The 19,238-nt window shown below is 42.4% G+C and overlaps 2 protein-coding genes across 6 annotated transcripts; one reads left to right on the top strand and one right to left on the bottom strand.

Annotated features, from left to right (window-relative positions):
• Positions 1–1,224: 1,224 nt before the first annotated feature.
• On the top strand, positions 1,225–9,982 carry LOC119129156 (sodium/potassium/calcium exchanger 3-like). 3 transcript variants are annotated; one of them, XM_037262234.1, is made up of 17 exons: positions 1,225–1,759; positions 1,919–2,023; positions 3,571–3,647; positions 3,725–3,799; positions 3,913–3,997; positions 4,743–4,846; positions 4,931–5,005; positions 5,150–5,175; positions 5,252–5,305; positions 5,564–5,700; positions 6,118–6,287; positions 7,498–7,762; positions 7,889–8,055; positions 8,523–8,637; positions 8,786–8,898; positions 9,247–9,312; positions 9,401–9,982. In XM_037262234.1, exons 1-17 carry the CDS (start codon positions 1,636–1,638, stop codon positions 9,509–9,511), a joined length of 1,869 nt encoding a protein of 622 aa, XP_037118129.1. In that variant the 5' UTR covers positions 1,225–1,635; the 3' UTR covers positions 9,512–9,982. The 3 variants fall into 3 exon arrangements, with proteins under 3 accessions (XP_037118129.1, XP_037118130.1, XP_037118131.1); XM_037262235.1 differs by having other exon boundaries at positions 1,225–1,750; XM_037262236.1 differs by having other exon boundaries at positions 1,226–1,759; positions 6,118–6,206.
• A 776-nt stretch (positions 9,983–10,758) lies between these two features.
• Positions 10,759–18,958, bottom strand: dpf2l (D4, zinc and double PHD fingers family 2, like). Of its 3 annotated transcripts, none has more exons than XM_037262111.1 (11): positions 18,865–18,958; positions 17,831–17,991; positions 17,187–17,294; positions 16,876–17,069; positions 16,556–16,648; positions 15,980–16,064; positions 15,388–15,522; positions 13,145–13,276; positions 12,919–13,031; positions 12,202–12,283; positions 10,759–11,739 (listed from the first exon to the last, which is right to left on the bottom strand). In XM_037262111.1, the coding sequence occupies exons 1-11, from the start codon at positions 18,894–18,896 to the stop codon at positions 11,654–11,656; spliced, it is 1,221 nt and encodes a 406-aa protein (XP_037118006.1). In that variant the 5' UTR covers positions 18,897–18,958; the 3' UTR covers positions 10,759–11,653. The 3 variants fall into 3 exon arrangements, with proteins under 3 accessions (XP_037118006.1, XP_037118005.1, XP_037118007.1); XM_037262110.1 differs by having other exon boundaries at positions 16,876–17,072; XM_037262112.1 differs by lacking the exon at positions 15,388–15,522 and having other exon boundaries at positions 16,876–17,072.
• Between the last annotated feature and the right edge of the window lie 280 nt (positions 18,959–19,238).

Here is a 19,238-nt window from a genome sequence, read left to right on the forward strand (position 1 = left end):
AAACACATGGTAACTGTTTAATTCTGGACTTTTTTGTGTATGTTTTTACAGTAAAATATTACAATGTGCTATTCTCATTTTCTTTAGTGTTTTGTGAAGTAGGAATAGATTGTGGCATTTCTATTCTTTTCTTGTGGAAGGATTGTATAAGATACGACTGTTTTGAGTTACGCGTGTATTCGGGGAGCAAATGAAGATCGTATCTCACGGAACCACTATACTCCGTTTTCAAGAAACAGTTGAACTATGTCTTCCTTGTACACTTTTTGAATTGATGTCGTCACTGGTTTCCAGAACTGTTCTCAGTGATTTGATGGAGAGAAAAAAGGAATCGCATTTTGCGGCAATGTCTTTGGCAGAGGAACTCAAGCTTTTCGCCACTCCAAGTGAAATGATGGTACCCTCCACGGATACAAGTCAAGTATGAAGCCATTTTCACATAAATAACCAGAGCACACTGACAAACTATTTGATTTAACTTTATGAAAGTAACGTAGGCGCTCACTTTTGTTTTGTGGACAGGAGGAAACAGACGCAAATGAAACTACCAGACCTCCCACCAACTTGCAACAAACAAACTGGTGAGATTGCCAGATCATGTTATGTATTCTATTGACGATTCAATTCACCTGTAGTTCAATCGTTTCCTTCTCCTTCTAGGTGCACACAGGCCAAGGAATCTTCCACCCAGAAGGTGTTTATCATCTGTATGGCCATAATTGCTATTTTGGTTATTCTGGCTGCAGGGAGTTATGCACAATATTTCGATTTTCCTCCGGTCCATCACCTATGGAGGATGGTGCGCCTGATGTTACAACCCTACTTTCATTTACACTATGGAGCCTTGCCTCCTGTCTGAGCCAAGCAATTCTTTTTGTTGTGTACCTTGGATTCATTTCTTGGCGAATACCGTGTTTTCAGTTCTTTTAGTGGTTGAAAAATACCGGCATGTTTTGTCTGAAAGTCAAGTGGTATATTTGATCTAATTCCAGTCAGACTTCAAGTTGAACACCTGTTACATCGCCCCAGTATGTGATGCCTTGTGTAGGAGTATATTGACAATATGGTCACAATTCTTTGTTACTAAAGTAGCACATTGGTGAAGTGTTTCTGCGTCTTTGAATTATTAAAAATATTATCAATAAAATATTATCAACTTAAATTGTGAAATGAGAATTGAAACAGGATGTCGTCATTGACTCCCATAGCACTATAACTCTGCAAGCTAAAAGGCGCCCTCTGGTGGCGCAGTGTGCCATCGCTCCACGAAAACGCCTCCTCTCCCTTTTCCTTTATCCAGCATTCGCGTGCAATCAGATGTTGTGACACGAGACGTGAGGATATGAGGACTACTCGACGTTTTAATGTATGCGGTGGTTGATGCTTCGACTGGGCGGTTTGACACGGACTCCTTCCATCTGGGTTGGATGCTGAGATGCTGCTGACGGGCTGAGCCTCTTGACTGGACTCCCTATCCGTCGGAGGGGAACCAAGAAAGACGATCGTATCCTTCGATTTATAGCAGCAGGCTGCGTTTTTGACTTATTGCTGCGCGCAGGGGAGCGGCCACGGAACGCGTGAACGAACGGCGACATGTTCTGAACGTAGAGGCCGGCGAGTGGTGTCGGCGGCGGGATGAAGGCGGCGAGGAGACCGAGGCAGAAACTGCTTGTCCCCCGGCTCTGCGTCAGTGGACTCGGTCTGCTCGCAGCTGTCTGGGTGTTGCATCTTAATGATGTAGCAGTTACAGGTGCTTGCAATTGCATCTGAAAATTCCCTTTTTCTGATTCAAACATATGAATAATTTAGAAAGCGAAAAAAATATTTTTAATTAATGCATGCCTTTAGCAATCAACATTTTGATCACTAAAATACTCGCAGTGTTGTGATTTTACGATATAGCTTACCCTCTTTGCAGACTATGGTAGAAACTCTGGAGATGTTGAAATCTTCTTATCCAAAAAAGAGGTCATCATCCAGAAAGATGACAACAATCAATCCTCAGACTCATTCTCCAAATCTGGTAAGACATTCTTTGCGTGGGAGAGAGGGGCATTTCCCATCATTTGGCGGTTCTCAAAACGTTTTACACCAACTTAGTACCACCTCCCCAAAAAAACAAAAACAAACGTTGCTCTCATATTAGCACCGCCATAATGATCAACATTAAAATATAGTCGACCTAACCAGTGTTCTTAAAAATGATGCAAGGGTTTCACTAAAAAAAAAAAAGTATTGTCATGAGCCACTGTAACATTATGCACAGTGGGAACATTGATACAGTGATTAAATTCAGGAAAAGAAAATCATGATTCAATTAAAATGTATTGCATATAAATTAAATAGGAACCATATGCAGTAAATGTTTTTTTTACTTCCTAAAGATCAAATGCAAATGTAATTGAAATATAATTTAACTGTACTTAAAAATCCAATTGAACAGACTTGAAAAGTTGGGAAAAAAATAATTTATTGGATTGAAAGGCTGATTCATTTCAATTTAGTTTAGTGGTCATGCACAAACAATCTGTGTGCACTTTGTCTTGTGAAATCATGATGTGCCCACCGCAAATTGCTGAGTATCACAACAATGGCAGGTCTAAACTGCACATTGAAACGTTGATGCTCACAAACTGTATGTAGCCTTTGAGGGTTCTGGTTGCTAAGAAACTAGAGGATGCGTCGCAAGTTAGAATCAAAGCTGCTGACCTGCTGTAATGACCTGCTGATTAGTGAACCCATTCATTAATAGCTCTCCATCTCATCACTTAAACATGTTCTCCGGTAGTGGGCCAACTTTGAGGCAGGTGGTCAGAGGAGCTTTTTAAGGTGAACGTAGAGAATATCCAGTCCCCTCCTAAAGTATTGGAACGCCAAGGTCAATTCCTTTGTTTTTGTTGTACTGAACACATTCGGGTTTTCGATCAAAACATGAATATCAGCTAAAAGTTCTGAATTCCAGCTGTTTGTTCATCAAGATGTGTAAAACAACTCAGCTCCTTTTGTTTAAAGCAACCCACTTTTCAAGTGAGCAAACGTCTTAGAACAGAACAGACATTATTAAATTATGCATATTATTTAGTTAAAAACTAATCAACATAGGATATTTCTTCTCTCAAAGTCTCCTTCAAACAGTGGCTGGTGATAATGACTCCTTTGTCCAACGTCCTTTGTCCGCTTGAGTTCACTGTCTGACCTTTTTAGTAATGATACTCAAGGAGAAGTTCACGTTTGCGGCTCTTTGGAGTGAATAACGTAATTGAGATTTGTCGAAGAGATGGCAGAACTCATGTTGGAGAGTCACAAGAAAAAAGGCGAGAAAACTAATTTGGGAAGCAAGTTAAGCGTCTTCGTCATACACTGAGTGAAGGTTCCAACAAAGACACTTTTGTCAATCCCTCTTTGTACAGTTGTAATGCTTTTAAAGTGTCTAGCAAAAAAAAAAGCACAAAAGGTTGCCTCAAAAACAGGGTTCAACCGATTTTCTGTCTGATGTTGAAAACCTGACGAAGTGAATTATTCATGCTTCAGTTAATAGTCGACTGTTTGTTGTTGTCGTTTCTTGCGCAGCCATCAGCGAGTTTCCAGAAGACATTTTTACTCTGGAGCAGCGGAGACAGGGAGCTGTCGTCTTTCACGTGCTCTGTGTAAGTCAACACAGAGCTGAGATGAAAAATGGAAAAATCTCTTCATGTTTCTTTCAAAATCAATCTGGTCTTTTCAGGCGATCTACATGTTTCACGCACTAGCCATTGTGTGTGATGTTTATTTCGTGCCATCACTGGAAAAAGTCTCAGAGGTGTGAGGGCCTTTTCATTGTGATGTATTTCCAAATGGAAATGAATGTTGTTCCCTCATTTTGAAAAGAAAAAATAGAACATCAAAACATTCCACCTTTGATGAACCTCCTAGAACCTGCAACTCAGCCAGGATGTGGCCGGGGCAACCTTCATGGCCGCCGGGAGCTCTGCCCCTGAACTCTTCACATCTTTGATTGGTCAGTACCAAACTCATTTCGCCCATTACTTACTCTACTCTGGAGTCAACACAATCACGCTGCATCGGCGAATTGCCAGCACTCATCAGCATCTTGACCTGATTAGAACTGTAAAAAAACAAAACCCAGAGGAAGCACGAGAAACCAATTCTATTACAGAGTGAAATACATGATGAGAAAAAAGATATAAAGATATGAGCTGGTAAGAAGACAAACAGTGTGGTTTCAAAAAGAGGTCACGTAGTAAAAGCAACAACAAAAAAAAGAATAAAAATGCAGTGGGAGACAAACATTGCTTTTAGGCACTACTTGATAGAAGATTTTACAGAATTGGAGTCAAGTGTCATGCTTGTTTCTTGCTTTGTCGTTGGTGCCTGGAACCGGCCTGATTCAATTCATGCAGTAAAAATAAAAATAATGGTCCTGTTAGTGGTGGGAATAAATACCAGATAAGCAGTTCACTAATGCTTCACACAAGAGAACCCTTTTTAAGATAACAATTTTCATTGTTGTCAAAGAGACCAAAGTTGTTTGTTGAAAACATGACAGATTTTTCACTCTGGGGATGATAAGTTGTGACCTCTGGTTCTCTAGCACTGGTTGGAAAAATGACTTGATATAGCATTGTCGAGCTGCTGCTGCTAGGCGGACAATAGTATGACTGATTGCAAAAAAAACCCATTATTCACATCATGCTACTTTGAGTTGATAAATACCGACACAATAATTTTCAACCTATTTTCAGGAGTGTTTGTCACAAAAGGAGATGTTGGTGTTGGAACAATTGTGGGTTCGGCAGTCTTTAACATCCTGGTCATCATTGGTCTCTGTGGCATCTTTGCAGGACAGGTCTTAGAGACACGCACACACAAAATGGTCACATTTGCTGGAGCTGAGAAATAAATGTCAGATATTTGGATGTTCTCTCTTCAGCCAATCTCTCTGAGCTGGTGGCCGTTGTTTCGCGATGCTGTCTTCTACATCTTGTCCATCATTGTGCTCATTGCGGTGAGAAAGCCCGCTCAGAAACCTCAAGCAATTTCTTCATCTCAACAGCGTACTTGTCCATTCTAGACAATATGATTCTGATACGTAAATTCACTCTGCGGTGTCATTGACTTTTTACCTTTGTGTTTACTTGTGAACTTACAGGTGATCTACGACGAAAAAGTCCAGTGGTAGGACAGGAGAAAATTAGTATCCATCCACCCGGTACTGTAATTTGAGTATTTCTAAATGTGTGTCTTTATGCAGGTGGGAGACCATAATACTGATCTCCATGTATGCAATGTATATAATCATTATGAAGTGAGTCTAATCTCCTTTATTTCCTTGTCAATCTGAAACTGCCATGCCTTCTGAAGTGTGTGTGTGTGTGTGTGTGTGTGTGTGTGTGTGTGTGTGTGTGTGTGTGTGTGTGTGTGTGTGTGTGTGTGTGTGTGTGTGTGTGTGTGTGTGTGTGTGTGTGTGTGTGTGTGTGTGTGTGTGTGTGTGTGTGTGTGTGTGTGTGTGTGTGTGTGTGTGTGTGTGTGTGTGTGTGTCTGGTGTCTGGTGTCTGGTGTCTAGGTTCAATAGCTGTCTTTGCAGCCTGGTTGAAAGATTTTGCAACCAGGCAGGTCAGCCGTGTTTGAGCGGTCTGCGACGTGCAACGGCGGTGGGGAATACCGGCGACTGTGATGCAGACATTGTGCCGCTTAAGTCGGGTACATCTGTTTCTTTTCTCTGGAAATTTACGCTACCGTGTGGCTACTTTCCCGCTCAAGTCAAGTCAAGTTTATTTGTATAGCCCTAAATCACAAGCAGTCTCAAAGGGCTTCACATAGACAAAAATTGACAATTATTCTCAAAGCATCCCCTGGTCTTAAGCTCCCAAAAGGGCAAGGAAAAACTCAAAAAAACCCTGCCCGGGGAAAATGAGAAACCTTGAGAAGGGACCACAGATGGAAGGATCCCCCTTTCAGGATCACCAGGTCTCACTCATGTGAGAAACCATTAAAAATGGAGCACTTGGAGATTTGAATAACGGCCAACATTTTAAGATACAATCATATGTGCAAGCTGCACACGTGTCTGCCTTTAAGTGATTTCCTTCCTCTGCTTTTTGCCCACACCTTGATCAGACTCGTGTGCTGTGGTCGGTCAGGACTCGGGGGTGGTGAGGGTGGATGAGCTGCTCAACCTGCATCCGCACCAGCTCACCTTCTCAGAGGCAAGCCTCCGCCTTCTCATCACCGCGCATTTCCCCCCCTACACCCGCCTGCGCATGGCGGGGCGCACGCTCATCAACGAGGTACACCGCATGGCTCACGCCCTTTTACCAATTCCCTGCTCTCAGGCTCTAAGTGTGCTTGTGAACCATTTGAAACAGATCGTGACCATTGGCCTCACGGCCAAGTGATATGGGTTTAATTATTCATAATTCATAGACATATGCCAAATGGTATGATTTTTTTCCCCCATCAAAAGTTTGTTGCAAAATACAATTCATAGTGGCTAAGCGTCACGTAGACCAGAAATGGTGTGGAAATGGCGTGCGCCACCTGGGCTGCCTATGCCCCAGGATCAGGAGCCTTCAAGAACAAAAAAAGATACATTTCTGTATCTTTTCTTGATACTATCATTTAGAAATAGCTCTCTATAATATTGTAACATACTTTATAAAACATAGTAATAGCATAATTAAATCGAATGTAAAGAAAGAAATTATTTGTACATCATGACTAATTAACTTGTGTGCGAGTAGGTCACTGGGGTCGGAGACAAGTTTTACAACTAGTGTGAGTGACATATTAAGATGCAGTAATAGTAGTCATTTTTGCAGAGTGTAAAGAATATACGTATCAGTATTTTTAAATCCCGTAATTTTCGGACTATGAGCCGCACCAGCTAAAATGAAGGGAAATTCTTATTTTGTTCATATACATATAAGCCGCACCGGACTGTAAGCCGCAGGTGTTTTAATGTTGAATTACCATATTTAAGGGAAAGGGGATTGTCAGGAAAGAGATGACTCTTTACAAACACACTACTCTTCTCCCCTGTGACTGACATGAGCCTAATCACATGTGCTTCCGCCAGGCAAAGTAGTGCCGCGCTACAGCGGCCCCCAACCTTTTTACGAATGAGTGTATAAGTGTATTAGACAGGCAACGTTGTGTGGTTTTGTGTAATTCTTTGCTTCATGTTAAGTCTGACGGTGGACTTGAAGTGGCATTAAACAGCTTCAAGCCTCATTTTGAAAAATTGCTCATTGTGACTGGATTAGAGTTGTCCTCAGCAACATCACTTACAAATCAAAGCACAACAGCAACTGCCCAATGGCTTGATTGTGTTCTTCCTTGCATGGATCCTCACCATTTCCCTGCATGTGATGACGCGTGCATGTGGCTCATCTCTGCTTGTCTATCCGCTCACATCGCCAGCTATTTTACTCCAACATGAACTAACCCCCCCAACTCTGCAGAGTCGTACTTTGGTTTAATTCGGCATCCTTCCCACAGAGGCAGAGACTGATCCGAGCTCAGGTCGGGGCCAAAGACGGCAACGCCTCAGCGGACGACGGTTGCGGTGCCGGCGGGTCACGGGGGAGAGAGAACGGGTCAGTTTCCGAGGCGGAATGTCAGCATTTAGACGTGGGGAGGGGAGAGGGAAAGGACAGCGGTGAAGCGGTCGCAGGCGCTGCTCAAGTCAAAGAGGATGAGGAGGAGGAAGAGCAAGAGGGGGAGGAGGAAGAGAGTGAACCCTTCAAACCCTTCATCATACCAGGTGAGCACTTGATGGTGATTGTTTGTTGACTCCGATCATATCATCTGTGATGTAAATGGTTGAATCTGTAATCACGCTTCTGAGGTTGTGTGTGTGTGGCGCGCGTGGCTGTGATTATATTGTCAGATGGGCCGTGTGTGCGTGTTAAGTGGCTGCTCTCCTGGCCGCTGAGCCTCTTGCTTCACTGCACGGTGCCCGACTGCAACCTTCCGCAGTGGGAACGCTGGTACCTGCTCACCTTCCTGGCTTCCACCCTCTGGATCGCCCTCTTCTCCTACCTCATGGTCTGGATGGTACGAAACACACTCATAGGCAACGATAGACAACTGAGTCGATGAGAAGGACAGCAGGCTAACTCCATTTTTATCCTTATGCGGCTGTTTTCAAAGCAGAATTGCTCACATTGCCAGCCAGGGAAAAATGGTTTGTTTCTCCGTTTTTTCCGTTCTTTGGAGTTTCATTCCCTCATAATCGATGTGACGAGCTGGCGTTCACCCTCGAATCTTTGACTTCAACTCTAAAGATGAGCTGATTGCAAATCCAATGTAATTCAGTGCTGACATCTACTGGCATCTGTTTGTCATTACAGTTATGTTCAAGATTGAATTTCACATAGCTGACGAAAATATATACATATGTTGGCGGTCGCGGCAGTATACGGTTGGATCACAGTTGGCGAGGATTAAACGTCCACGTCAGTGAAATGGAGTTTGCCCTTTCCAGTTCTTGTTGGCTCAATTGTATTTCCCTCTCTGTCCAGGTAACCATCATCAGCTACACACTCGGAATTCCAGACGTCATCATGGGTATTACCTTCCTGGCAGCCGGCACCAGCGTACCTGACTGCATGGCCAGCCTCATCGTTGCCCGACGAGGTGCACACTTTGTTACATTTTAATACACCGCCACTATGAGTTTGGAATCCGAGAAGGTTTAAACGTACATTTCACTAACTAGGCTCTGCAAACTCAAGATGAGATCGAGGCGCTAATCTTGTTACTTCCATTGCACGTTTTCTCGCAGGCTTGGGCGACATGGCCGTGTCCAACTCCATTGGAAGTAATATCTTTGATGTGCTGCTGGGCTTGGGTTTCCCCTGGGCACTGAGGACACTCATTGTCAGCCATGGCACAGTGGTAAGTTTGAACATTATATTCCGCTAATTGAGCTTCATGAGACATTCCAATGTGGGGGGATATTCTGTGAAATGTGATTATTCCTCAGCATTCTCACTGCAGAAAAAAAAGTCAACAAAGCAGAAATACATTCATATTAAGTAGGGCATGTTCGAAAATAGACTACTGCTGCATAAATAATCTTGATGTTGACATCTTTGAGAAGTGGGAGACAAAAACATGAGCATAACGCAGGCTCACATTTGAAGGTCTATATGGACTCAAGTTTGAGGACATGCATCGTTTGTTAATTCAACAAGAGTGGTTGGACATCACGCCTCTAAGTGACCCAATACTTTTGTTTCTTAGGTAACAATCAACAGCAAGGGCCTGGTCTACTCCGTTATCCTGCTCTTGGCCTCAGTTACACTCACTGTAAGAACATTTGACTCAAATTTGTTCGATTAATCATCGACTTCTTCGATTTAGAAGTTTTATGAATGGTTCTTTGTCCCTGCTTGAGGTCCTGTGCATCCATCTAAACCGCTGGAAGTTGGACCGCAAGCTGGGCCTCTGGCTTATGCTGCTCTACGCCATCTTCCTCTTCTGCTCCATCAGCTTCGAGAGGCTGTAGACTGGAGGACACAAACACGCTTTTTTTCCCCCTCACTGGAATGAATTTCACGCCTCATGCCTAAAGAGCTCCCTTTTGATAAACAAGTATTTTACATGGTTTTGTAACGCCACATCTGCACCTCGGCCACAGATGGCAGATAATAATTCAGTTTGTATTCGACCTACTGTACTTTGTAATGTGAAAAAAACTTCATTATTATTTCACCACTGCCAACTTTATGGGAGATTACATGCTATGTAGTTGCTTCTTGTTTACATTTTTTTAATGCAGTTTTATCATGCCTTTGATGTGTGGTGGTTGTAAATGACTGGCTGATCATGTGCTAGCGATTGGTGTGTTGGTTATGTTCACAAGCAGATTTTGTGCTTGGAAAAAGACAAAAACTTGTTTTGTTTCTGGATGTCTGTGCCAGGCGGGTGCACTTGGCTGTGTTGTTAATTAAAATGCTGCATTATGTGAAAACAGTGATTTCAGTTGCAAGATGGAATGGAGCATAGTGTTTTGGGAGTTTTTAAAAAGTCCAGTATTGGACTTTGAAATGAAACCAAATCTTAGCTGAATTGGGGCTTTTACTTGTTGCTGATTCAGCCTAAGCAACCAAGGAGCTCTCTACGATCCTCAGGAAGTGGGCGAGACTGGGATGTCCAAATCAAAATGAATCAGTCTTAATATGGCTTTTTTTAACAGGCAGAACTGTGCTTTTGTTTGAGGATACAGTCAGACACTACAGGGAGCTGAGCAAAAAAATATTGGAATTTCTCAAGTAAGTACACAATTTTTATTTAAGTCAGGCTAGTCGGCGCTGACGCTGAACAAATGTAAAAAATAAAAAAATAGTACAACAAAGTACATCATTTTACAAATACGCAGAATGGAGGTCTGACATATTCAAGGAGTCAAATGAATCCAAATGTCACAGTCATAACAGAAATACAAACAAGGCAACACAGTACATTGAATGTTTAAGAAGCTGTATATGTGGAAATGTACGCCACATACTTTACAAAACTACTAGAAAATTCTCCCAATACAGATGGAATATCCTGTATATATATATATGTGTATATATATATATATATATATGTGTATATATATATGTGTATATATATATATATATGTGTATATATATATATATATACGTATATATATATATATAAAACCTCATGTCCTTTTTTTTTGTTTTTTGCTCCCTCTGCTCCGTTAATTTATGAGCCTCCCAATGTGATTAAAATTCAATAATTCAATATATATATATACACATATATATATATATGTATTTTAAAAAGACAAAATAATTAGGCGAATGCATTCACTGGGTTGTTGCTGACAGTGTCACTGTGCGAGGTCTCTACATGTCTGAAATGTGGCTGTGGTAGCTTCATAGTGAACTAACACCAAGCAATGATATGGGAAAGTGATAAGCAACCTTGTAGCCTTGTGGGCACCTTTTGGTGGATAAATACTAATGGAAAAATGATAGTCAACCATAACGTAATGTTCCTCCTTCTGAGCCCAATCAACAGAATATTATTTCGGCTCCATCCGGCAACATAACGAGCCGCATGGCCTTGGTGAAAATCTTTCAATGGAAAAATGCTCCAAAAGACCCGATGAAGTACACAGACAAATGTCCCTACTAAAGTCCACTAGTAACCAGAACAATAATAATAATGATGATAATATAATTCCCCAGCAACATACTGTTTGTGTTGTGTTTTGTAAAATAGATAATTTGTCGGAAAACACAGCATAACACTACACAGTGCAGATGCGGATATTTGCTGTGACGAGAGTCCGTTTGCTCCCGGGAGTTCCCATGGAGACAGTGGTTGCTATGGTTACCACATGCCCGCTCTGTCGTCTGTGTCTGATTTGTAGCAGCAGTCCAAGACAGCTGTGTACAGATGAATGTATGAAGACAGCTACGCTGGCAGGTCGGTGCTTCAGTATGAGCCACACTTGAACTGATCTGAGGTCTGTTTTGGAGTCATGCCGCCCCCCCCCTCCCCGTCCCCGTCCAGATGGAACAAGAGTGAGCCGGTTGAGCTACACAGAAGTGGGTGTTCTGACGTGTTGCTTTGCTCAATGCTCAAACGGTGGTCATGTGACAGCGGGGGTGAGCCCACCTAACTGGCGTTGTCACTCAGAGCAGGCGCTCTGGTTCTGCTGGTAGATGGAGGCTTTATCCTTGAGCAGAGCCAGGCACAAGTGGCAGCTCCAGCTCCCTGCAAAAACACAAATGGGATGTTGTGTTCGCCAACAGATTTATTGAGCAATTATTGAGAATGCTTTTGATGATCTTAGGAAGGTGGTTTGTTTGTCTAACCAAATGTAACTCATGTTCATGATTGCGCGTTCGTTTTTGCTTCAACTTGCAACTGAACAATTGAACTCCTGGAGACATAAAAGAACTGTTTTTAAATGTTTGGATTAAAAGTTTGTCTGCTTGCTTGTTCCAGGCTTTAACACGCCCCCTTTTCAGGGGACATCAATTTTTTAAATATTTTTGCTATACACGGCAGGGCTGAACCGTATTAATAAATAAAAAATAATGTGGATTGATTCACGGATGAAGAGATCTATTTCCTAAAGCACACTGGATGATTTCTCACTGCGGTGGGAATCACTGACGACAGACACTTGCTATCAAATTCGAACATTTACGTTAGCGTTGAGTGTCGTCTTACCCTCAGGCGGTTCCGTCATGGGGGGACTGAGGCAGTACATGTGGTAGCCTCGGTCACAGTCGTCACAGAACAGCAGCTGGTCCTGCAAAAAAAAAAAAAAAAAATTTCAAGCTCTCTCAACTTTGACTCCTTTTTCTAAATAAAATCAAAGGGTGACTTATAACTCATGACTTCCCACTAGAACAAAATGCTGCCTTTTTCTAGAGAGAAGCAGATATGCTGGGGCAGGGTGAATAAATCTATTGATGCTCTTTAAAGGCTGTGTTTTCGTTGTTTTTTTATTGACACTGGAGATTATGTGGGTCTAGTTTTGGTGGACCTAGCGTTCGAAACGGTGGACCACAATATTCTGATTGCTTGTTTGCAGCACCAGGTTGGCATTGCTGGAAGTGCTCGAGTCATTGATCTTATCTGGCTGGTAGGACTTTTTGTGCTAGCCTCGGTTGCTTTGAGTCCCGTTCTGCCCCACTGTCATATGGTGTTCCACAGGGATCAATTTTGGGCCCTTAATGTTTTCATTGTATTTGCTGCCCCTAGTTTCATCCTACGTAAACATGGCATTTCCTTCCACTGCTATGCAGATAACTGTCAGAGCTATGTCCCGCTGAGGAACAAAAGAATGTGTACTCCTGATGTGTACTCCTTTGATTTCCTCTTGTCCCTTGTAAAACTTTAATTGTGTTCGTCTCGACTATGCAAATCGAAGCCCATGCTCACATCATTCTCTGACGTGCCGCAAACATTGCAGCACTTGCACTCGATGCACTGCCAGCGGTAGGTCTTCACTGCGGCCATCATTACAGGCGTGAACTGCAGACATGTTGGGTGGCCTGCGGGGTTAAGGGACCAGACACAACTATGAAACCAGCCATGACCATCAATCTTTATATGCACAATGAGCAGTGTGTTGGGGGATGGGGGAGGGGGGCGACGCTAGCCGTACCCGAACGTCCACAGTCTGAGCAGGACACGAGCTCTTCTGATTGGCCGGTCTTCTGGTTCAAGGTGGAGTCTCCCAGACAGAAGTCGCAATAATCGTTAGGCAGTGCTAGACCATTGGGACCTTTTTTAGTTGCTACACAGGAGAATAAACACAAACATAATTAGAAAAAGCATACCACTTATAATAAAAATAATACCTTTTAATTGTAGTTAATTATTGTTATACTTGTTTGTAGTGATGTAGAACCCTATTGAACCTCTTTCCAGTGCGTTTTTTTATTTTAAGTTTCTTCTTTATTTGGCTGCGTGTCTGCTTTTGCGGCGCCTGCATGTGAACTCACTGATGGACTGATGATGCCCACGTCTGCCTTGCTTCCCAAGTAAGATCTGTTAGTCATAGTGAAATTTGATGGATTGGATGGACATCAATGAAAAATGCTTCTTTTTTTGGCTGAAACTTAAACCCTATTGTATTGTATTCCATACACGAAGCAAAAACAGGAGAGCACTTATTACTTAGCATAGGTGGGCAATGGGTACTGTCAGTATTTCAGGCCGATCCACAAGGGCCCAGTCCATTCCTCAATGAGGACAGCAATCGGCGTCGAAAACATAATTCCCACTTCACATGCTGGCGCAGCACAAGCAAACGTTCAGCCAAATAAAGGAAAAAAGGAATAAATAAAAACAACAAACACATGCACCGAATGGTGATTGGTGAAATAAAAACAATGTCAGACATGTCACTTCGGTCTGTGGGACCGAATGTTTATTTTGATCTATATTTAGCTGCGTGGGATGTAGTACTAGTAAGTCCATTGTCTACGCTGACAGACAGACTGACCTGGCGTGAAATACTCAATAAACACAGACTGACAATAAAAAACATTGTTACTCAGTGTCACGTTTCGGGCTGAGGTTCAAAGCAGGACAGCCTTGCACGTCACTTTACCGCGTGCAGGCTTGTCGCCTTGGAGCGACGTCATCTGGTAGCGCTTGCTCATTGGCTCCTGCCAAATGACGTCCCTTCTACGTGACACAAAATAACAGGGCCACAATTCCCAGATGACTGCTTGACCACCTCCCATCATGCAGCGACTAACTGAGCAGTAAGCCGAAAAAAAAATCCATTATCATCTCCAAAATTACGGAAAATGTAGTTTCAGTTATCATAAAAAAAAATTAACACTAATTTTTATTTTGTTAACAAATAGTTTTTTTCCGTTTTGGTTTCCTTAGTTCCTTCATTTTGATTAACTTTAATAACTTTGTTTTGGACAGGTCGCCAACCAATCACAGGGCACATGCATACCAAACAACCATTCACACTGGCATCTTAGGACAATTACAATTAGTTATTAATGAATATACACCCTTCAAAATGCTGGGTTAAAAACAACTTAGTTTTGGTTGGAAATTGGATCGACCCAGGAACTTCTTAGGTTGTTTTGCCCAAAACATCCCGTTTTGTTGTCCGAAACAACAGCAATTGCAACAACCCAACAATTATTATTATTATTTTTTTTAGAATAACCCAATGTTGGGTCAAATTGACCCAACTTCATGGGTCGGTCCAATTTTTAACCCAGCAGTTTTATTTGTGTATGTTTTGAGTGTGTAAGTAAGCATAATTAGCCACAGAAAACTCACACCAGCACAAGAAAACCACAATATGAAACAGTGTTAAAATACCTATTTGACACCATTGCTATCTTTGTAAGAACTGAAATATTTTCTCTTCCAATAACTCATTAGATTGTGCAAGTGAATCTAATTATTCCAGTGATTGCACAAAAAACAAAACAGAAAAACAGCTGTTTCCAAACAACCATTCAAACCTTCTGAGACTGTGACAAAGAGAAACAAAATCAAGCATGTACACTAGCTGATGTGTACTGAGGTATTTACAGATTTGCACGCATATATGTACATAAATATCTCTGTATACACACAGTACATATATGTATGTATAGTATGAAAACACACACGCACACAAACACACACACACACACTGGAAACAAAAATAATAAAAAATTATGAATATGAATGAATATCAGTTTACACTATCGTAATCACCGGGTGAGTCTTTTTCAAAATGAAAGCGTGAATATAGGGGGGGGGGAAATAGACGCAAGTGGGGGACAAAAAAATGAGGATATGATTTTCCTCTTTCAAGCACACACATGCTACATAGCATGCAACCCCCTTCCTTTCTTTAGCTCTTTCAATACTTGAGTGACTCACTCTTCTGCTCCTCAGGCTGGCGAGGAGTGGGTGGTGCCTCAATCTCCTCGCGGTCCTCACCCTCCTCCTCCGCCAGGTGAGAGTGTGTATAGTGGTAGCTCAGGCCTGGGCGGTTCTTGTAGCGTTTCCCACAGACTGACATACACACATGGTAATACACAGGGGTTATAGTGATGGTTGAATTACCATACCAAAAAAGGGGCTCTCAGGTGGAGCCAGAAAGAAGCGCTGTTCATTGGCCCACAGCAAGCATTCCTCTTTGAGCTTCATTGACACCACATGTATTTTGGAAGATGCTAGCCCAGTAGTAGCAAGCTCATACAGCAGAGTTGAGAACTAGCACAGAAGCCAACGATTATACAGTACAGCCAAAAAAAGGGGGGAAAAAAAGACAGCTTCTCAAGGAGAAGGAATGGGAACAACCTCCAAGCGAGCAATTTTTAAATATCAACTCAAGTTCCAGAAGAAGTCTTTCAGATCACATCATGCACAGCAGTAGGCTTGTCATCTTTCATTGGGAAAATTCAGAAGGCTTCATTGCCAACATGCATGACATGAACACAGATGAGAAAGACAAAGAGTTTTGACTCACTGTCGCAGGCGTACGGTTTATCTCTTTCCTCCAGAGCCGCGGCCGCTGCCTCGCTTTTCTTCTTGCTGTTCTTGTCACTGCGACCCTAAAAAACCCAATCGGGACATGTCACATCCTACAAATTAGTTTTTGTCACACTACCAAAATGATCACTTAAATATGGAAATGATACCGGGACAAAACCCAATAAATCACTAGAAGCAGTCTTAACAAATGAAAGGGGGGAACACGAAATAAAGAACGAGTCAAATGAAAAAAAAACAAATCTTGACAATAACATGCTCTCTGTGTTCCTAGCCTAAACATGGCATTCTGGTTAATATAGCATTCAACTTTATAACTTTAAGCCGCAAAATCCACCCGTTTTTATCCATCTCGAGGGACAGCAATTTTGCCCTGTACTGATACCTGCACTAAACTGAAAATGACACCACAGTGCCAAAGGGCTCAAATTGCAAACATCACGCGAGCTTAGTATTTTAATTAATACATTGCTCAGCTCGATTAATGACGCTACACAAATGAAGTTGCCATGCATGGCCTGGCTTTAATAGTTGCCAAGCTTCAAACACTCACCTTGGATTTGCTCTTGCTTTTCCTCTTGGGGGTCTCATCCTCAAAGTCTTCATCGTCTAAGTCATCCAGATAGTCATCATGGTCAAGGACTCTCTGCAGTGAAAACATCACAGGGTTTAAACTCCTTTTACCAAGACGCTATCCTTTTATATTTGCCAGCTTTCCCAGCAACTTAAATAGGATATTCAAATGTTTGTTCAATACCTGTTCATCTGTTTTTATTTTGTAACCCACTACCACCTGGTACTACTGCTGACGAAATTAATGAAACCAACCCGCGCAACATCATTATTATACATTACCAAAAACTAAAGCCAAACCTTGCGGACGCGTCCGGAGGATGTGTGCGTCGTCGTCGAGCTAGCAGGGGGGTCTATGGTGGCTGGATCGTCCTCGGAACCTCGGACGTCTGCCGCACCACTCCTTCTGTCAAGGGGCTCACCTTTCAACAGAGCCTCCAGACTGCTCCCATCCACCGCTCCCAAGGCTTCTCGCTTCAGGCCCAGTTCCAAATCTGCTAAATGCACATGGGCGCAGGTGTGTCAGCATATATGGTCAAATGGCAATGCAGCATTTTATTGAAAGCATTTCATGGTCCTGGAAAAAGGGGAAATGTCTTAGGTGGTAATGCCTGCTTTGAGAGGGGGGAAGGCCAATCGGGGGTCTTCGGGGGGATGAGAGCGCTGTTTCTTCCTCCAGCGACGAGCTGGATACGTGTACAGTTGACCTGGAGCAACACCTGAACAACATATTGAAGGACAATACATAGTAACGTTTGAGACCTGTACCACACAAGATGGACAATTTAATTCAATAATAAACATTGTTAATAACGTGTAACATTCATAATACAGAGTGGCCAACCGACGGAAATTTGCTTCAAGAACAATTTGTCTGAATGTGCATATTTTAACCTTTTGTCAAGAACATTATAGTTGTTTGTTGCCAGTTATAGGAATCTATTAAAACTAGCAGCAACCCGGGCAGAATCCAGTCATTCGTTGGCATTCAGCTAACTTTGCACTCATGCATTACATCACCGGCATGATGTCGAACAGAGAGCAAATTATCTACCAAGTATTTTTACACAGTTTCAACCATCTATTTAAACTAGCAGCAATCGGGGTTAGCTTTCAGCTGACTTTAGACTCGTGTACTATAAATCCCCCCCACACTAATGTATGAATATTTAACGAAATGGCCGCAGCTATATCTAAAAAAAAAAAAAAAAATCTGTTAATGTGCTGTAAAATAGTTTGTAATTGTCTTTTCTACCTGCGCTTCGGTGTCGCTTCTCCATCCAGATGTAGCAGTTAGACTGAGCCACACCAGTCTGCGAGTCCAGGAAGGGCATGAGGATGCTGCGCTCAGCACACAGTCTGGCATTGTAGCTATGACATTGTTCCATGGCATCCCGGTAATACTGCTCCCCCAGCCTATAATTTGCGTTGTCAGCAGAAAGAAATGCCAAAAATAATAATCAGGTGTTGTAACAAACATGGATAGACAACTACATTACGTTTAAGCATTTATCAATTTTTACAACTTTTCCCCTCGTTAAGGTTGCAGATAAGTCAAATCCTATCCCAGCTAGGACGGAGCAGCAGAGCACATACAGAAAACCAACCAATTTCACTCACACCTACAGACCAGAGTTTTTGATTATTATTAAAAATAGTTTCGGGGAGGCCTGACAATGTATAGAAATGTGGGAGATATTGCGTTACTCTTGTTGCAGCTGGCAGAAAAGAAGAACCATATCACGTGTTTCTGAATCATATCTCATGAAGTTCGATTGGGTAACCAAAATATTGGAAAGAAAACTCATGGCGATTCCGGCTCTTTTCTTTTAAAAACTACTGTCAACGATAATCACGATAATAAACACATTCCGCGTAAAACGCACGAGTGGAGCGTCGCGACGTCGGTCGGAACAATAGGTTGATTGTTAGCACGACTTTCTTCACAACAAAGCAACGATCAACAGACAGGTTTATCAGCGGGCAAGCTACTACCGACCAAGCAGATGAAAATACAATGTGGTCAGCTTAAGTTGATGGTGTTGTGTGAGTGGTATGCGAGTTACAGCCTTATCCATCGCTGTGCTTCGGTTCTTTGCCCGTGGCTCACAAGCTATCCTTAGCACACACAAGATAACGTTATTCTCTTGGGACGCATTTTGTAATCAAAATCGCATGTGCTGTGTCTATGGTTTCCAAAGGGCTGTCGCTAATTGTTTATTCACTATGAATTAAGGTCATCACGACTCGTGGTTTTTGTTGTAAAAAAAGATAAAAAGGCAAACTTACACTTTCACAACACTGTCGACGGCCGCCGCCATGTTTGGTTAGTGCAGTTGTGCGGTGTGACACTGCGCAAGCGCACTGTTGTCAGCAACGTAAAACCACTGCGGCAGACGTTGACAGCGAACGCTGCAAGGACCCTTTTTTCTGTAGAAATTTTTATTCATCGTTATTTTGAGGAACTAAACATGAACGAAAACTTACCAGAATTTGCATATACGTCGGACCTGGCGGAAAATTTGCTATTTTAAAATTACCATCCGCGATCAGGAAAAAATGGGTGTGTAGCGTCTCCTAGAGGGGGTTATCGGAGCTCTGTCCCGGTGCGGGACTGGGAGACACGTGGGGCAGACCAAGCAGGGGCACCGTAGGGGCTGATG

Source organism: Syngnathus acus, chromosome 10 (genome assembly GCF_901709675.1).
Source record: "Syngnathus acus chromosome 10, fSynAcu1.2, whole genome shotgun sequence".
Classification (NCBI taxonomy): domain Eukaryota; kingdom Metazoa; phylum Chordata; class Actinopteri; order Syngnathiformes; family Syngnathidae; genus Syngnathus; species Syngnathus acus.